This window comes from Mobula hypostoma, chromosome 5 (assembly GCF_963921235.1).
Source record: "Mobula hypostoma chromosome 5, sMobHyp1.1, whole genome shotgun sequence".
In the NCBI taxonomy this organism is placed as follows: Eukaryota; Metazoa; Chordata; class Chondrichthyes; order Myliobatiformes; family Myliobatidae; genus Mobula; species Mobula hypostoma.
In genome coordinates this window covers 198,723,260-198,739,428 of record NC_086101.1, presented here as the reverse complement: position 1 = coordinate 198,739,428, position 16,169 = coordinate 198,723,260, and the positions used below count along the sequence as shown (strand labels likewise).

The 16,169-nt window shown below is 46.0% G+C and overlaps 1 protein-coding gene across 2 annotated transcripts in view; it reads right to left on the bottom strand.

Annotated features, from left to right (window-relative positions):
* Nucleotides 1–16,169, bottom strand: part of nup155 (nucleoporin 155) — a 248,559-nt gene that overhangs the window by 172,321 nt on the left and 60,069 nt on the right. For both annotated transcript variants that reach the window (XM_063049676.1, XM_063049677.1), the window contains exons 8-9: nt 10,163–10,236; nt 3,432–3,523 (exon numbers count right to left, since the gene is read on the bottom strand). In XM_063049676.1, the coding sequence (XP_062905746.1) occupies nt 3,432–3,523; nt 10,163–10,236 (166 nt within the window). The remainder of the gene's footprint in view (nt 1–3,431; nt 3,524–10,162; nt 10,237–16,169) is intronic.

The following is a 16,169-nucleotide window of genomic DNA, read 5'->3' as shown; positions in this document are numbered from 1 at the left end:
ACCCAGTACAGATCCCTGAGGCACACCACTAGTCACCGGCCTATCTGACATCTCCCATCCGGCCACTGCTGAATCCATTTTACTACTTCAATATTAATACCTAATGATCGAACCTTCCTAACCAACCAACCTTCCGTGTGGGATCTTATATGGCCTTACTGAAGTCCATATAAACAACATCCACCGCTTTACCCTCGTCAACTTTCCTAGTCTTGCAAGACCATGGATCTGAGCCTGGAAAGTCTTCAGGGCGCAGGCCTGGACAAGGTTGTATGGAAGACCAGCAGTTGCCCATGCTGCAAGTCTTCCCTCTCCACGACACCAATGTTGTCCAAGGGAAGGGCATTAGGACCCATACAGCTTGACCAGTGTCGTCGCAGAGCAATGTGTTTTGAAGTGCCTTGCTCAAGTTGCCTCGGCTAGGACTTGAACTCACGACCTTCAGGTCGCCAGTCCAATGCCTTAACCACTTGGCCACGTGCCCACACTTTCCTAGTAACCTCTTCAAAAAATTCAATAAGATTTGTCAAACATGACCTTCCACGCACAAATCCATGTTGACTGTTCCTAATCAGACCCTGTCTATCCAGATAATTATATATACCATCTCTAAGAATATTTTCCATCAATTTACCTACCACTGAAATCTAATGCAGAGAGTGTTTCTGCCGAGAGTGCTTGCGTGAGATTTCCGCTACGGAGAACAGTGCGGCAATGAATGTAGAAAAGTATTTCTACTTTATATAGGCAGTGTATTTATCGTATCATTCCTGCTTTTACTATATATTACTGTTATTTTAGGTTTTGTGTGTTATTTAGCATGATTTGGTAGGTTATTTTTTGGGTCTGCAAACACCCACAAATTTTTCCCATATAAATAAATGGTAATTGCTTCTTCACCTTACGACATTCCAGCTTATGAACCATTTCATAGGAACGCTCTACATTCGGATGGCGGGGGAAACCTTTAACACTGGAAACACTCAGTTTTGATGAAAGTTTTTCAAATTGGAACGTTAACTGTTCCTGTCAGCAACTGCTGCCTTGGAGAGCATTTCCAGCATTTTCTGCTGCTTTTTTAATACTACGGGCGTGGTCTGCAGTTTAAGGGCAATGTTGAAGAGGATCTGCAGAGAATGGCAGTATTGTGGACGCAGTGCACTTCTGGAGTGCACTGAAGGAAGAATGCATGGTCAGTGAACTAGTGGTAGTGGTGTGATCGCTCAAGGCAAGTATAGTGTTCTCCCAAAGAATTTTATATTGGTCGGTCTGCAGAATGATATGGGGAAATCTCACTATTTTTCCCCCTTTGCCACTTGCTGATCACAATGGGATTTGATCCGGGATATGTGTATATGTATGTATATATACATACATACATACATATATATATATATATATATATATACACACACACATATATATATACACACACACACATATATATATCCTATGTAACTATACAAGACGTAGAAACAAGACAATGTTTCTCCGAATCAGGGTGTAAAGCATAGTTATACACATAACACGCACCACACGATAAGTTATGAAGGCACAGATAAAACCTGCAGATGAATCACACATAAATAACAAAACTAAAGTTCATAAATTATTTCGGATTTTTTTCTTAAAGAGGTGTTGGGTGCGTCCCGGCTACCGCTGCATTCTCCGCGGCAATGTATCAGTCCGCGGCCCAGGGGTTGGGGTGGTGGGATACTGGGGTGTCATATCATCGTCATCTATTTCCATCAGGGCAGGCAGGTCATCTTCTTCTATGTCTGCCTGCCTCGATGTCGAAGGTCGAGGTACGTCGTCTGCTGTGGCTGATGTGGAAGGCTTGAAAAACGACAGTATGTTTGATTGCTAGCCTCATGCATTTTTCTATCATACAGTTCTTAGTAAGCACTCAAACCATCTTGCAAATATGCCCTAAACTGACGTACCCTTTCAAAATTAAAGTCGTACTTTTCTGCAATTATTGCAGCGAAAATCTCACACAGTTGCTACACATTTTAATTCCACATTCCATTAGACCCGACGCAGACTGGGAGACCGCTTTGCTGAACACCTACGTTCTGTCCGCCAGAGAAAGCAGGATCTCCCAGTGGCCACACATTTTAATTCCACATCCAATTCCCATTCTGCCATGTCTATCCACGGCCTCCTCTACTGTAAAGATGAAGCCACACTCAGGTTGGAGGAACAACACCTTATATTCCGTCTGGGTAGCCTCCAACCTGATAGCATGAACATCAACTTCTCTAACTTCCGCTAATGCCCCACCTCCCCCTCGTACCCCATCCATTATTTATTTTTATACACACATTCTTTCTCTCACTCTCCTTTTTCTCCCTCTGTCCCTCTGACTATACCCCTTGCCCATCCTCTGGGGTTCCCCCCCCTTTGTCTTTCTCCCTGGGCCTCCTGTCCCATGATCCTCTCATATCTCCTTTGCCAATCACCTGTCCAGCTCTTGGCTCCATCCCTCCCCCTCCTGTCTTCTCCTATCATTTTGGATCTCCCCCTCCCCCTCCCATTTTCAAATCTCTTACTAACTCTTCCTTCAGTTAGTCCTGACGAAGGGTCTCGACCTGAAACGTCGACTGTACCTCTTCCTAGAGATGCTGCCTGGCCTGCTGCGTTCACCAGCAACTTTGATGTGTGTTGCTTGAATTTCCAGCATCTGCAGAATTCCTGTTGTTCACAGTTGCTTCACGTTCAGTTTCTGGGCGACTTCAATTTCTGTCCATTTGCTACTGCATTCGGTTTTGATTGTTATCCTTTCCTCTTCCAATTGCATCAGCTCTTCATTTATCAGTTCTTGGTCATGGGATGCCAAAATCTCTTCATTATCTTCATCAACTTCCACAAGACAAACTCACTTTGTCCTTACTTCGTTCACCACGATCGAAACGCTTAATTATGTCTAGTTTTACGCTAAGTGTAACACCCTTACGAGCTCTTTTAGGCTTTTCTGATACCTTAGAACTCATCTTGCTAACGAATGCTCCCAGGCCCGTCTTTAAGCAATGCCGGCTAGAATGCAGTTCTGGGGCAGGAGGTTGGCTGCTCAGGGCACGCGCTGCCTTTTTCTCTTAACAACGAATGTTAGCAAAAACAGGGAACTAATGTAGGTCTTTCGTAACAGCAAGGTTTCGTAAAGCGAACGTTCAAAAAGCGGGGGACACCTGTATCTGTTTTCAGATGTCGAGCATCTGCAGTTATCCCTCATTACTGTTCAGATAATAGTGCTTGTCTTTTCCTGTTGATCCTTAAAAAACAACCATCAGACATTTATTTGCAAGGCATCTAACTTTTTGTGTCATTTGTTGATAACATGGAAAGGTATTGAGTAATGTGGAAAGGTTTGACAAATACCAATAACCAGAGCAATCACAGCTCCACACTCACACTCTACGTTACACACTCACCTGGCTATGTTACCTGCTGAAGAAACTACTGAATTCTGGGATAAAGAAGCCACTCGGCTCATCCCTTGGCCATCAATCCCCAGGTCATACACCTAAAACCAGACAGACATATCAGTACCAATCAAAAGGATGACTAGACTCATCAGTCAAACGTGCACACAGGGATACTTTCCACTCTGCGTGGTTAGACTGTGGCTCCCCAAAGTGGGTAGGATACATCTAAGTTCATTGGCCTATGGGGCCTGTCTTTACCTCTCCCTCATACTTTCACAAGGATCAAAAATCAAGCAATGAATGGAAATCATCCTCTCCGACTGGAGGCCTGTGACCAGTGGAGCAACGCAGGGATCAGTGCTGGGTCCTTCATTGGCTGTCATCTATATCAATGATCTGGACGGCAATGTGATTAACTGGATCAGCAAATTTGCTGACGACACCAAGATTGGGGGTGTTGTGGACAGTGAGGAAAGCTATCAAGACTTGCAGAGGGATCTGCATCAACTGCAAAACTGTGGTGAAAATGGCAGATGGAATTTAATGCAGAAAAGTGCGAGGTTTTGCATTTCGATTGGACCAGTCAGGTCTTACACAGTGAATGGTCGGGCAAAAGATACATAATTCGTTGAAAGTGGTGTCACAAGCAGATGGGTTATAAAGAAATCTTTTGGCACATTGACCTTCACAAATTAATGTAAAGAAAACAGAAAATGGGATGTTATGTTGAAGTTATACAAGACATTGGTGAGGCCTAATTTGAAGTATTATGTGCAGTTTTGGTCACCTACCTCAAGAACAATGTATAGACAGATACTTTATTGATTGCAAAGGAAATTACAGTGTGACAGTAGTATTACAAGTGCACAGGTAATCAAATATTGGAAGAGAAGTAAGAAAGAATTTTTAAAATCTGTTATCTCAAAGAGTCTTAACAGGAGGGGATCATCTCTCCATCTGCTATAGGCTGACTCATTATAGAGCCTAATCGCTGAGGGTAAGAATGACCTCATATAGCGCACTTTGGAGCAGCGCAGTTGTCTTAGCCTATTACTACAAGTGCTCCTCTGTTCAGCCAAGGAGGCATGCAGAGGGTGAGAAACATTGATCAGAATTGCCAGGATTTTCCAGAGGGTCCTTTGTTCTACTACAGCCTCCAGTGAGTTCAGTTTGACTCCTCTAACAGAGCCAGCCTTTCTAATCAGTTTATTGAGCTTGTTCGCGTCACTCGTGTTGATGCCATTGCCCCAGCACGCCACCACATAGAATACTGTACTGACAACAACCGACTGGTAGAACTTATGAAGGAGAGGCCTGCATATTCCAAAGGACCACAGTCTCCTCAGGAAGTAGAAGCAACTCTGGCCCTTCTTGTACACAGCCTCTGTGTTGGTGCTCCACTCAAGTCTATGATCCAAGTGCATCCCCAGATACCTATAGGTCCTCACCATCAACAGTAACAGGGAGCAGTGCAGGCTTAGTCTTCCTAAAGTCCATCACCATCTCCTTTGTCTTACTGATGTTGAGCGATAGATGATTCAGCTTGCACCATTTGACAAAGTCCTCCACCAGGCACCTGTATTCATCCTCCCATCCTCCCTTTATAGACCCAACTATTGCTGAGTCATCAGAAAATTTCTGCAGATAAGATGAATCATGGTTCTATCAAAGGTCCAAGGTATACAGCATATACATGAAAAGAACTACTGCAGTCCCCTGTGAGGCCCCAGTGCTGCTTATAGTCAAGTGTATAATGGCGCCGGTATCTGGCAACTCTGTGCATGCTCTCCCGAGCAAACTGCCCTCTACGCTATCCTATACCAGAGAAACCCTTCTGAACCTGCAATCTGCTACATCTAGCAAGATCAACAACACCCTGGCGAAGCTACTGACCCAGCTGGAGATCACCGCGCGAGAATTGCTTCTTCAACTCCGGACCACACCTGGACCCGACCAACGAGGCCTTCCAAGCTCCCGGAGACTCGCGGCCTGCTACCGTGCCGGAGCGCTTGGAGACGAGGCCCATTCCGACCAGCACCTCTCCAGAGCAGACGACAACACAGAAGTGACGTCACTGACTTCAAGGTGCCCCAGTCGCTTCCCCGAAGTGACCACCATAAACCCCCATTGGTGGCCATCCACAGCTGCCAGAAGGGAGGCCTCCACCACCGACCTCGGAAATCGAACCCGAAGCTCGGCTGGAGCGGAGGCCACCGCAACCAGGACTCAGCTCACGGACTTGTTTCGGCCAGGAGCCCGACCCTCCGGGATTAAGTGTCGATTTCGGGGCCCGACCTAATCGACAGCCCGGGCCCCCAGCAGCTGGAAGTGGCAGCAGAGCTTCCCCCATCACTCGGCCCAACCCGGAGCACCCGACGACACGACCCGCCGATCGATCCCCGCGGGACACATCCACCAACCTTAAAGAGCTGCCAACAACACACTGCATCAATGGAAACCTGGAAAGATGCACTATTTACCGAGGAAGCGTGTGGAAAAGAGCTGGGCTGCTGGTCAGATTGAAGCTGAGGGGCTCCAGGGTCCTTATGCCCACCATCCTGCGAGCTAATGTGCAAGCCATAGAGAACAAGGTGGATGATCTTAAAGGGAGACTCACCTACTGCAGGGAGATGCAGAACTGCTGTGTTTTCTGTTTCACTGAGACCTGGCTCTACCCTGCCACCCTCGACTGTGCCATCCGACCAGAGAGATTTTCAATCCATCAGATGGACTGCACGGCGTCTTTGGGCAAGACGAGGGGAGGTGGTGTCTGCCTACTGATCAACACCGCGTGGCGCTCAGACACAGTGGCACTGACAACCTCCTGCAGTGCGGACCTGGAACACCTGTTGACGAAGTGTCATCCCTACTATCTGCCACGGGAATTCACCTCGGTCATACTGACAGCGGTCTACATTCCACCCCCCCCCACCCCCAAGGCGGACATGAAGTGTGCTCTGAACATACTGTATGCCAACAACAGTGAACTTGAGACCAGGTATCCCGAGGCTTTACTCATTATAGCCAGGGACTTTAACCAGGCCAGCCTCAGAAAGGCGCTGCTAAAGTTATACCAACATGTCTCCTGCCCCACTAGAGGCCCGAATATACTTGACCACTGCTACACAGCAGTCAAGGATGCTTACCGTTCCATCCCACAACCTCACTTCGGAAAATCGGACCATCAGGCCGTACTCCTCCTCCCGGCTTACAAACAGAAACTGAAGTGGGAGGTCATGATGTCAAAAGTGGTGTTGCGTTGGACAGAGGAAACAAATGAGGTCCTCCATGACTGCTTTGAATCGGTGGACTGGTTAGTATTCAAGGATTCGCCAGCTAACCTCGATGAGTATGCCTCAGCTATCACGGACTTTATCTGGAAATGCATTGAGGACTGTGTGTCTCGCAAGACGATCTGGGTTTTCCCTAACTGAAAACCTTGGATGAATTATGAGGTCAAGTCCCTTTTGAAGGCTAGAGCTGCAGTTTTTAGTTCCGGGGATACTAGTCGCTACAAGGAATCCAGGCGTGAACTCCGGAAAGCCATTAAGGGCGCCAAGAGGCAATATCGAGCCAAGTTGGAAGCCCAGGCTATCCAGAGGGATGCCGGTAGACTATGGCAGGGTCTAATTGAGATCACTGGACGCAAAGAAAAGGCTCGGAATATCAATAATTGTGGCGCTTCTCTTCCTGACAAACCTAACGTATTCTATGCAAGATTCGAACAGAAGAGGAGCATCCCACTCCCTCCGGATGAACCGGACCTGGTGGCATCCAGATTCATCATCACCGAGGAGGACGTTAGAAGGACCTTCCTGAAGATAAATCCAAGGAAGGCGACGGGCCCAGATGGCGTCCCGGGACGGGTTGGCCGGGCCTGTGCAAGCGATCTAGCTGGAGTGTTTGCTGACATCTTCAACTGCTCCTTGCTTCAGTCTAAGATCCCCTCATGTTTTAAGAAGGCAATGATATTCTCAGTGCTGAAGAAGAGCAAGGTGGCATGCCTGAGTGACTATCGACCTGTGGCTCTGACATCAATTGCTATGAAGTGCTTCGAGCGACTGCTTATGGCACACATCAACTACAGCCTACCGGTCAACCTCAACGCTTTGTAATTCGCCTACCGGAGCAACAGGTCAACGGCAGATTCCATCTCTCCGGCCCTACATTCCTCCTTAGAACACCTGGAGAATAAAGACGCATATGTAAGGCTCCTTTACATTGACTACCGCTCTGCCTTTAACACCATCATTCCAAATAAACTGATTCCTAAGCTCCAGAACCTGGGCCTTAGCACTCACATCTGCAGCTGGATTTTCAACTTCCTCACAGACAGGAGCCAGGCTGTAAAAATAGGGGACAAGCTCTCCTCTACAATCACTCTGAGCACCGGCGCCCCACAAGGCTGTGTACTCAGCCCCCTGCTGTACTCACTGTACACCCATGATTGTGCAGCCAAGTTTCCATCAAACTCAATATACAAGTTTGCTGTTGACACCACAATTGTAGGCCGTATCTCGGGTAGTGATGAGTTTGAGTACAGAGAGGAAATTAAGAACCTGGTGGCATGATGCAAAGACAATAACCTATCCCTCAACGTCAGCAAGACAAAGGAATTGGTTGTTGACTTCAGAAGGAGTAGCGGACCACACGACCCCATTTACATCGGTGGTGCACAAGTGGAACAGGTCAAAAGCTTTAAGTTCCTCGGGGTCAATATCACAAATGACCTGACTTGGTCCAACCAAGCACAGTTCACTGCCAAGAAGGCCCACCAGACCTTTACTTCCTGAGAAAGCTAAAGAAATTTGGCCTGTCCCCTAAAACCCTCACTAATTTTTATAGATGCACCATAGAAAGCATTCTTCTAGGGTGCATCATAACCTGGTATGGAAGTTGTCCTGTCCAAGACCGAAAGAAGCTGCAGAAGATCTTGAACACAGCCCAGCACATCACACAAACCAATCTTCCATTCATGGACTCACTTTACACCGCACTCTGTTGGAGCAGTGCTACCAGGATAATCAAGGACACGACCCACCCAGCCAACACACTTTTTGTCCCTCTTCCCTCCGCGAGAAGGCTCAGGAGCTTGAAGACTCATACAGCCAGATTTGGGAACAGCTTCTTTCCAACTGTGATAAGACTGCTAAACAGATCCTGACCCGGATCTGGGCCGTACCCTTCAAATATCCGGACCTGCCTCTCGGTTTTTTTGCACTAACTAACTTCCTTACCCTTTTCTATTTTCTATTTATGATTTATAATTTAAATTTTTAACATTTACTATTGATTTGTACTCCAGGGAGCATGAAGCGCAGAATCAAATATCGCTGTGATGATTGGACGCTCTAGAATCAATTGTTTGGCGACAATAAAGTCTGACACACAGCTCTGAAGCCGCATAAACTGTGGTCTGCCAGTCAGGTAGTCCATTATCCAGTATACAATGGAAGTGCCAATCTGCATTGAAGGAAGCTTTTCCTCCAGCAATGAGGACTGTATGGTATTGAAGGCACTTGAGAAATCAAAATACAAGATCCTTATAGTGCAGCCCTACTTATCCAAATGGGACTAGGCTCTGTTCAGCAGGTAGATGACAGTATAGTCAATTCCAATGCACTCCTGGTAAGCAAACTGCAGGGGTTCAATGGCTGATCTGATCTGGGGCCAGAGATGAGCCAGGATCAGCCTCTCAAGGATCATCATGATGTGTGTCAGAGCCACTGGATGGTAATCATTCAAGGCATTCAGTAGGCCCTTCTTGGTTACTGGGACAAGTCATGATGTTTTCCCACATGTAAACAAGGTTGAAAGAGCAGAGAAAAAAAATCACAAGGATGTTGCTGGGTGTGGAGGACCCAAGTTATAAGTAAAGATTCAATAAGTTAGAACTGTATTCTTTAGAACATAGAAGATTGAGAAACGATTTGATAGAGGTATACAAAATTATGAGGGTATAGACAGGGTAAATGTAAGCAGGCTTTTTCCGAGGTTGGGAGGGACCAGAACCAGAAATCGTGGCTTAAAGGGAACATGAGGGGAAACTCCTTCACTCAGGGGTTCATGAGTGGGGACTGAGGTTGCTGTACAAATGGTGCATGTGAGCTTGATTCAACATTGAAGATAAGTTTGAAAAGGTTCATGGATAAAAAAATGAAAAAATTAAGTAAATAAGTACATAGGGATTGGATAATTATGTCTGCGGGCAGGAACACGCACGAACAAATTGGGATATAAACACCTACAATGGTTGGTATATAGACTTGTATGCAACATTTTGGACCAGTGGAAATGGTCCAGAAGGGTTGTATGGAAACTATTATTACCATTTTTCTTAACAACTAATTTCATTACTTAGCCTAATAGGTTAGATTTACCACAGTACATAATTACCTATTTAAATGTTTATTTTCCTTTTATATCATCTCAATGTGTACTTAAGAATGTATAAATAATTGTAGTTTTATACATATAAAAAAATGGAAAAGGTTATATGTGTGAAAAAAGTACATGATAATTGTGAATTCCTTATCCAAATAAAAATAAAATTAAAAAAAAAAGAAAAGGTTCATGGATAGGAGGGATATGGAGGTCAATGGTGTTGATGGGAGGAGGCAGTTTAAACGGTTCCGGCTTGGATGATGTGTGCCTAAGTGCATCTTAGGCCCTTTTCTGTGCTGTCCTTCCCTATGACTCTGATTCTATTTAACACTGTGAATAACGCAGTACCTTACCTGCAGGACTCCCTTCTCAGAGCGAGTATACAAGATATTTCTGGAGTTGTCAATGGCAACCTGAACCAATGGATCTGGAAAAAGATATATAATAATAAAAAAAATAAACAACCTGGCTACAAATATCAGGAATTCTGCAGATGCTGGAAATTCAAGCAACACACATCAAAGTTGCTGGTGAACGCAGCAGGCCAAGCAGCATCTCTAGGAAGAGGTACAGTCGACGTTTCAGGTCGAGACCCTTCGTCAGGACTAACTGAAGGAAGAGTTAGTAAGAGATTTGAAAATGGGAGGGGGAGGGGGAGATCCAAAATGATAGGAGAAGACAGGAGGGGGAGGGATGGAGCCAAGAGCTGGACAGGTGATTGGCAAAGGAGATATGAGAGGATCATGGGACAGGAGGCCCAGGGAGAAAGACAAAGGGGGGGGAACCCCAGAGGATGGGCAAAGGGTATAGTCAGAAGGACAGAGGGAGAAAAAGGTGAGAGAAAGAATGTGTGTATATAAATAAATAACGGATGGGGTACGAGGGGGAGGTGGGGCATTAGTGGAAGTTAGAGAAGTCGATGTTCATGCTATCAGGTTGGAGGCTACCCAGACGGAATATAAGGTGTTGTTCCTCCAACCTGAGTGTGGCTTCATCTTTACAGTACAGGAGGCCATGGATAGACATGTCAGAATGGGAATGGGATGTGGAATTAACGTGTGGCACATCCCATTCCCATTCTGACATGTCTATCCATGGCCTCCTGTACTGTAAAGATGAAGCCACACTCAGGTTGGAGGAACACCTTATATTCCGTCTGGGTAGCCTCCAACCTGATGGCATGAACATCGACTTCTCTAACTTCCGCTAATGCCCCACCTTCCCCCTCGTACCCCATCCGTTATGTATTTATATACACACATTCTTTCTCTCACTCTCCTTTTTCTCCCTCTGACTATACCCCTTGCCCATTCTCTGGGTTTCCCCCCCTCCCCCTTTTCCTTCTCCCTGGGCCTCCTGTCCCATGATCCTCTCATATCCCCTTTGCCAATCACCTGTCCAGCTCTTGGCTCCATCCCTCCCCCTCCTGTCTTATCATTTTGGATCTCCCCCTCCCCCTTTCAAATCTCTTACTAACTCTTCCTTCAGTTAGTCCTGACGAAGGGTCTCGGCCTGAAACGTCGACTGTACCTCTTCCTAGAGATGCTGCCTGGCCTGCTGTGTTCACCAGCAACTTTGATGTGTGTGGCTACAAATATGTTCATTCAGTTGGCAAGTAGCCAAATGACGGCACCAGCTCTCAATAGTTCCCAAAATGTATTCTAAAACAATAGTAAACAGAAAAATGCAAAAAACATGATCCTCACAGTGCAGCCCTGCTTATCCAAATGGGACTCGGCAGTGAATGCTCCTCCTGTCGGATGTGGGAACTCATAGAACCTGATGACTACACCTGTGGGAAGTGCAGCCAACTCCAGCTCCTGAAAGACGGCACTAAGGAGCTGGAGCTGGAGCTGGATGAACTTAGGATCATCCGGGAGGCGGAGCATTTGACAAATACAGCTTTTGAGCAGGTGGGTTACATTCAATTCAGGGAGTAGATGGGTGAACATCACAGAGGTAAAGGGAGAAAGAAGTCAGTGCAGGGTCCCCCTGTGCCTTTCCCCTCAGCAAAAGGTTTACCCCTTTGGAATCTACTGAGGGGGAAGACCAATCTGGGCAAGGCAGCAGCAGCCAGACCTTGGTCGGCTCTGAGCCTCAGAAGGGTAGGGTGAAGTCAGGCAGAGCAATAGTCATAGGAGACTCTATGGTTTGGGGGACAGACAGAAGATTCTGTGGCAGCTAGAAACGCCAGCATAGTGTGTTGCCTCCCGGGTGCTAGGGTCCAGAATATCCCGAAATGGTTGCTGAATATTCTCGAAGGAGAAGTTGCGCAGCTGGAGGTCATGGTACATGTTGGTACCAATGACATAGGCAGGAGAGGGGTAGAGGTCCTGCACAGTAACTTTAGGGAGTTAGGAAGGGGGCTGAGGAGCAGGACTTCCGAGGTGATAATGTCCAGATTACTCCCGGCGCCACGAGCTAGAGCAGGAAAGGTAGTGCAGACGAATGAGTGGCTGAGAAGATGGTGCAGGGGGCAGGGTTGCAAGTTCCTGGATGATTAGAACCTTTTCTGGATAAGGAGTGACCTGTACAAGTGGGACAGGTTACACCTGAACTGGAAAGGAACCAATTATCCTGGAGAGAGGTTTGCTAATGCTATTGGGGAGGGTTTAAACTAGATTTACAGGGAGATGGGAACTAAATTGAACAGGCAGAGGATGGGGCGAATGGCACTGCAGCAGAGACAGCTTGTAGGGAGTTTGTGAGGAAGGATAAGCAGATGATAGAGCAAAGATGCACTCAGCCTAATGGTTTGAGATGTGTCTATTTTAATGCAAGGAGTATCAGGTACAAGATAAATGAACTTAGAGCATGGATCAATACGTGGAACTATGACATTGTGGCTGTTACAGAGACTTGAATGTCTCAGGGGCAGCAATGGCTGCTGAATGTGCCATGCCTTAGATGTTTCAAAAGGGACAGGGAGGGAGGCAAAAGAGGTGGGCGAGTGGCATTGCTAATCAGGGATAGTATCACGGCTGCAAAATAGGAGGAAGTCATGGAGGGATTGTCTACTGAGTCATTATGGGTGGAAGTCAGAAACAAGAAGGGAGCAGTAACTCTACTAGCTGCTTTTTATAGACCCCCCTCCCCAATAGTAACAGGGACATCGAGAAGCAGATAGGGAGTTTGTTAGGTATGTTTAGGAAGGTTTCTTGACACAATACAACTAGAGGAGAGGCTGTACTTGATCTGGTATTGGGAAATGAACCTGGTCAGGTGTCAGATCTCTCGGTGGGAGAGCATTTTGGAGGCAGTGACCACAACTCTATCTCCTTTACCGTAGCACTGGAGAGGTTTAGGAGCAGACAATTTGGGAAAACAGTTAATTGGGGTAGGGGGAAATATGATGTTATGAGGCAGGAACTTGGGAGCAGATGTTCTCAGTTCGCATGGCAGAAATGAGGCAAATGTTCAAGGAACATTTGCATGGCATTCTGTAGAGATATTTTCCATTGTGGCAGGGAAACAATGGTAGAGTAAAAGAACAATGGTGTACAAAGGATGCAGAAAATGTAGTTAAGAAGAAAAGAAAAGCTTATGAAAGGTTCAAGAAATTCAGTACTGTTTGAGCTCTAGAAAATTACAAGGGTGCCAGGAAGCAGCTCAAGAACGAAATTAGGAAAGCTAGAATGGGCCATGAAAAGGCCTTGGTGAGCAGGATTAAGAAAAACCCCAAAGCATTCTACAAATACGTGAAGAGCAAGAGGATGAACCGTGTAAGAATAGGACCAATCAAGTGCAATGGTGGAAACAAGTGCATGGGCCCAAAGGTGGTAGCAGAGGAACTTAATGAATACTTTGCTTCAGTATTCACCAGTGAAAAGGACTTTGGCAATTGTGGAGATGACTTATAGCGGACTGAAATGCTTGAGTGTATAGACATTTAAAAAAAAAAGAGGACGTGCTGGAGCTATTGAAAGGAAATAAATTAGATAAATCACCGGGACCAGACGAAATATACCCCAGGCTACTATGGGAAGTGAGGGAGGAGATTGCTGAGTCTCTGGCAATGATCTTTTCATCAATAGGGACAGAAGAAGTAGCAGAGAATTGGATGGTTAAAAATGTTGTCCCCTTGTCCAAGAAAGGGAGTAGAGATAACCCAGGAATTTCAGACCAGTGAGTCTTACTTCAGTGGTGGGCAAATTGTTGGAGAAGATCCTGACAGGTAGGATTTATGAGCATTTGGAGAGACATGTTCTGCTTAGGGATAGCCAGCATTGCTTTATCGTGGCAGATTGTACCCAATGAGCCTAATTGAAATTTTTGAAGATGTAACAAAATATATTGATGAAGGTAGAGCAGTGGATGTAGTGTATATGGATTTCAGTAAGGCATTTGATGAGGCTTCCCATGCACGACTCAGTCAGAAAGTAATGAGGCTTGGTTTTCAAGGAGACCTTGCTTTGTGGATCCTGGATTGGATTGCCCACAGAAGGCAAAGGGTGGTTGTAGATGGTTAGTATTCTTCATGGAGGACAGTGATCAGTGGTGGTCAGCAGGGATCTGTTCTGGGACCCCTCCTCTTTCTGATTTTTATTAATTACCTGTATGAGGTAGTAGAAGGCTAAGCTAGTAACTTTGCTGATGACTAACTTCTTCTGCTGCCTCTCTGCTTCCTCAACACTACTTGCCTCTCCACCCACCATTGTATCATCCACAAACTTGGCTACCAAGCCATCAATTTCATTATCCGTAAAAAGCGGTCCCAACACAGACCACTAGTGGAACACTAGTCACCAGATAATCCAAGGATTCCTTTATTTCCACTCATTCCTCACCACTCTCTGTGTAAAAAAACTTACCCCTGACATCTCCTCTGTACCTGCTTCCAAGCACCTTAAAACTGTGCCCTCTCGTGTTAGCCATTTCAGCCCTGGGAAAAAGCCTCTGACTATCCACACAATCAATGCCTCTCATCATCTTATACACCTCTATTACGTCACCTCTCATCCTATGCCGCTCCAAGGAGAAAAGGCCGAGTGCACTCAACCTATTCTTGTAAGGCATGCTCCCCAATCCAGGCAACATCCCTGTAAATCTCCTCTGCACCCTGTCTATGGTTTCCATGTCCTTCCTGTAATGAGGTGTCTTGAACTGAGAACAGTATTCCAAAGTGGGGTCTGATCAGCGTCCTATACAGCTGTAACATTACCTCTCAGCTCTTAAACTCAATCCCATGGTTGATGAAGGCCAATGCACTGTATGCCTTCTTAACCACAGAATCAACCTGCGCAGCAGCTTTGAGTGTCCTATGGACTTGGACCCCAATATCCCTCTGATCCTCCACACTGTCTAGTGTCTTACCATTAATACTATATTCTACCATCATATTTGTGGAAGCATTGGAAAGGGTACAGAGGAGATTTACCAGGATGCTGCCTGGTTTAGAGAGTATGCATTATAATCAGAGACTAAGGGAGCTAAGGGCTTTACTCTCTGGAGAGAAGGAGGATGAGAGGAGACATGATAGAGGTATACAAAATATTAAGAGGAATAGATAGAGTGGATAGCCAGCACCTCTTCCCAAGGACACCACTGATCAGTACAAGAGGACATGGCTTTAAGGTAAGGGGTGGGAAGTTCAAGGGGGATATTAGAGGAAGGTTTTTTTACTCAGAGAGTGGTTGGTGCATGGAATGAACTGCCTGAGTCACTGGTGGAGGTAGATACACTAGTGAAATTTAAGAGACTACTAGACAGGCAAATGGAGGAATTTAAGGTGGGGGGGGGTTATATGGGAGGCAGGGTTTAAGGGTCAGCACAACATTGTGGGCCGAAGGGCCTGTACTGTGCTGTACTATTCTATGTTCTATCTGACCTACCAAAAAGAACCACCTCACACTTATCTAGGTTGAACTCCATCTGCCACTTCTCAGCCCAGTTTTGCATCCTATCGATGTCCCGCTGTAACCTCTGAGAGCCCTCCACACTATCCACAACACCTCCAACCTTTGTGTCATCAGCGCATTTACTAACACATCCGTCCACTTCCTCATCCAGGTCATTTATAAAAATTACGAAGAGAAGGAGTCCCAGAACAGATCCCCGAGACACCACTGGTCACCGACCTCCATGCAGAATATGACTCGTCTACAACCACACTTTGCCTTCAGTGGGCAAGCCAATTCTGGATCCACAAAGCAAGTTCGCCTTGGATACCATACCTCCTTACTTTCTCAACAAGCCTTGCATGGGGAACCTTAACAAATGCCTTGCTGAAATCCATATACACTACATCTACTGTTCTACCTTCATCAATGTGTTTAGTCACATCCTCAATAAATTCAATCAGGCTCGTAAGGCACGACCTGCCTTTCACAAAGCCATGCTGACTATTCCTAATCATATTAT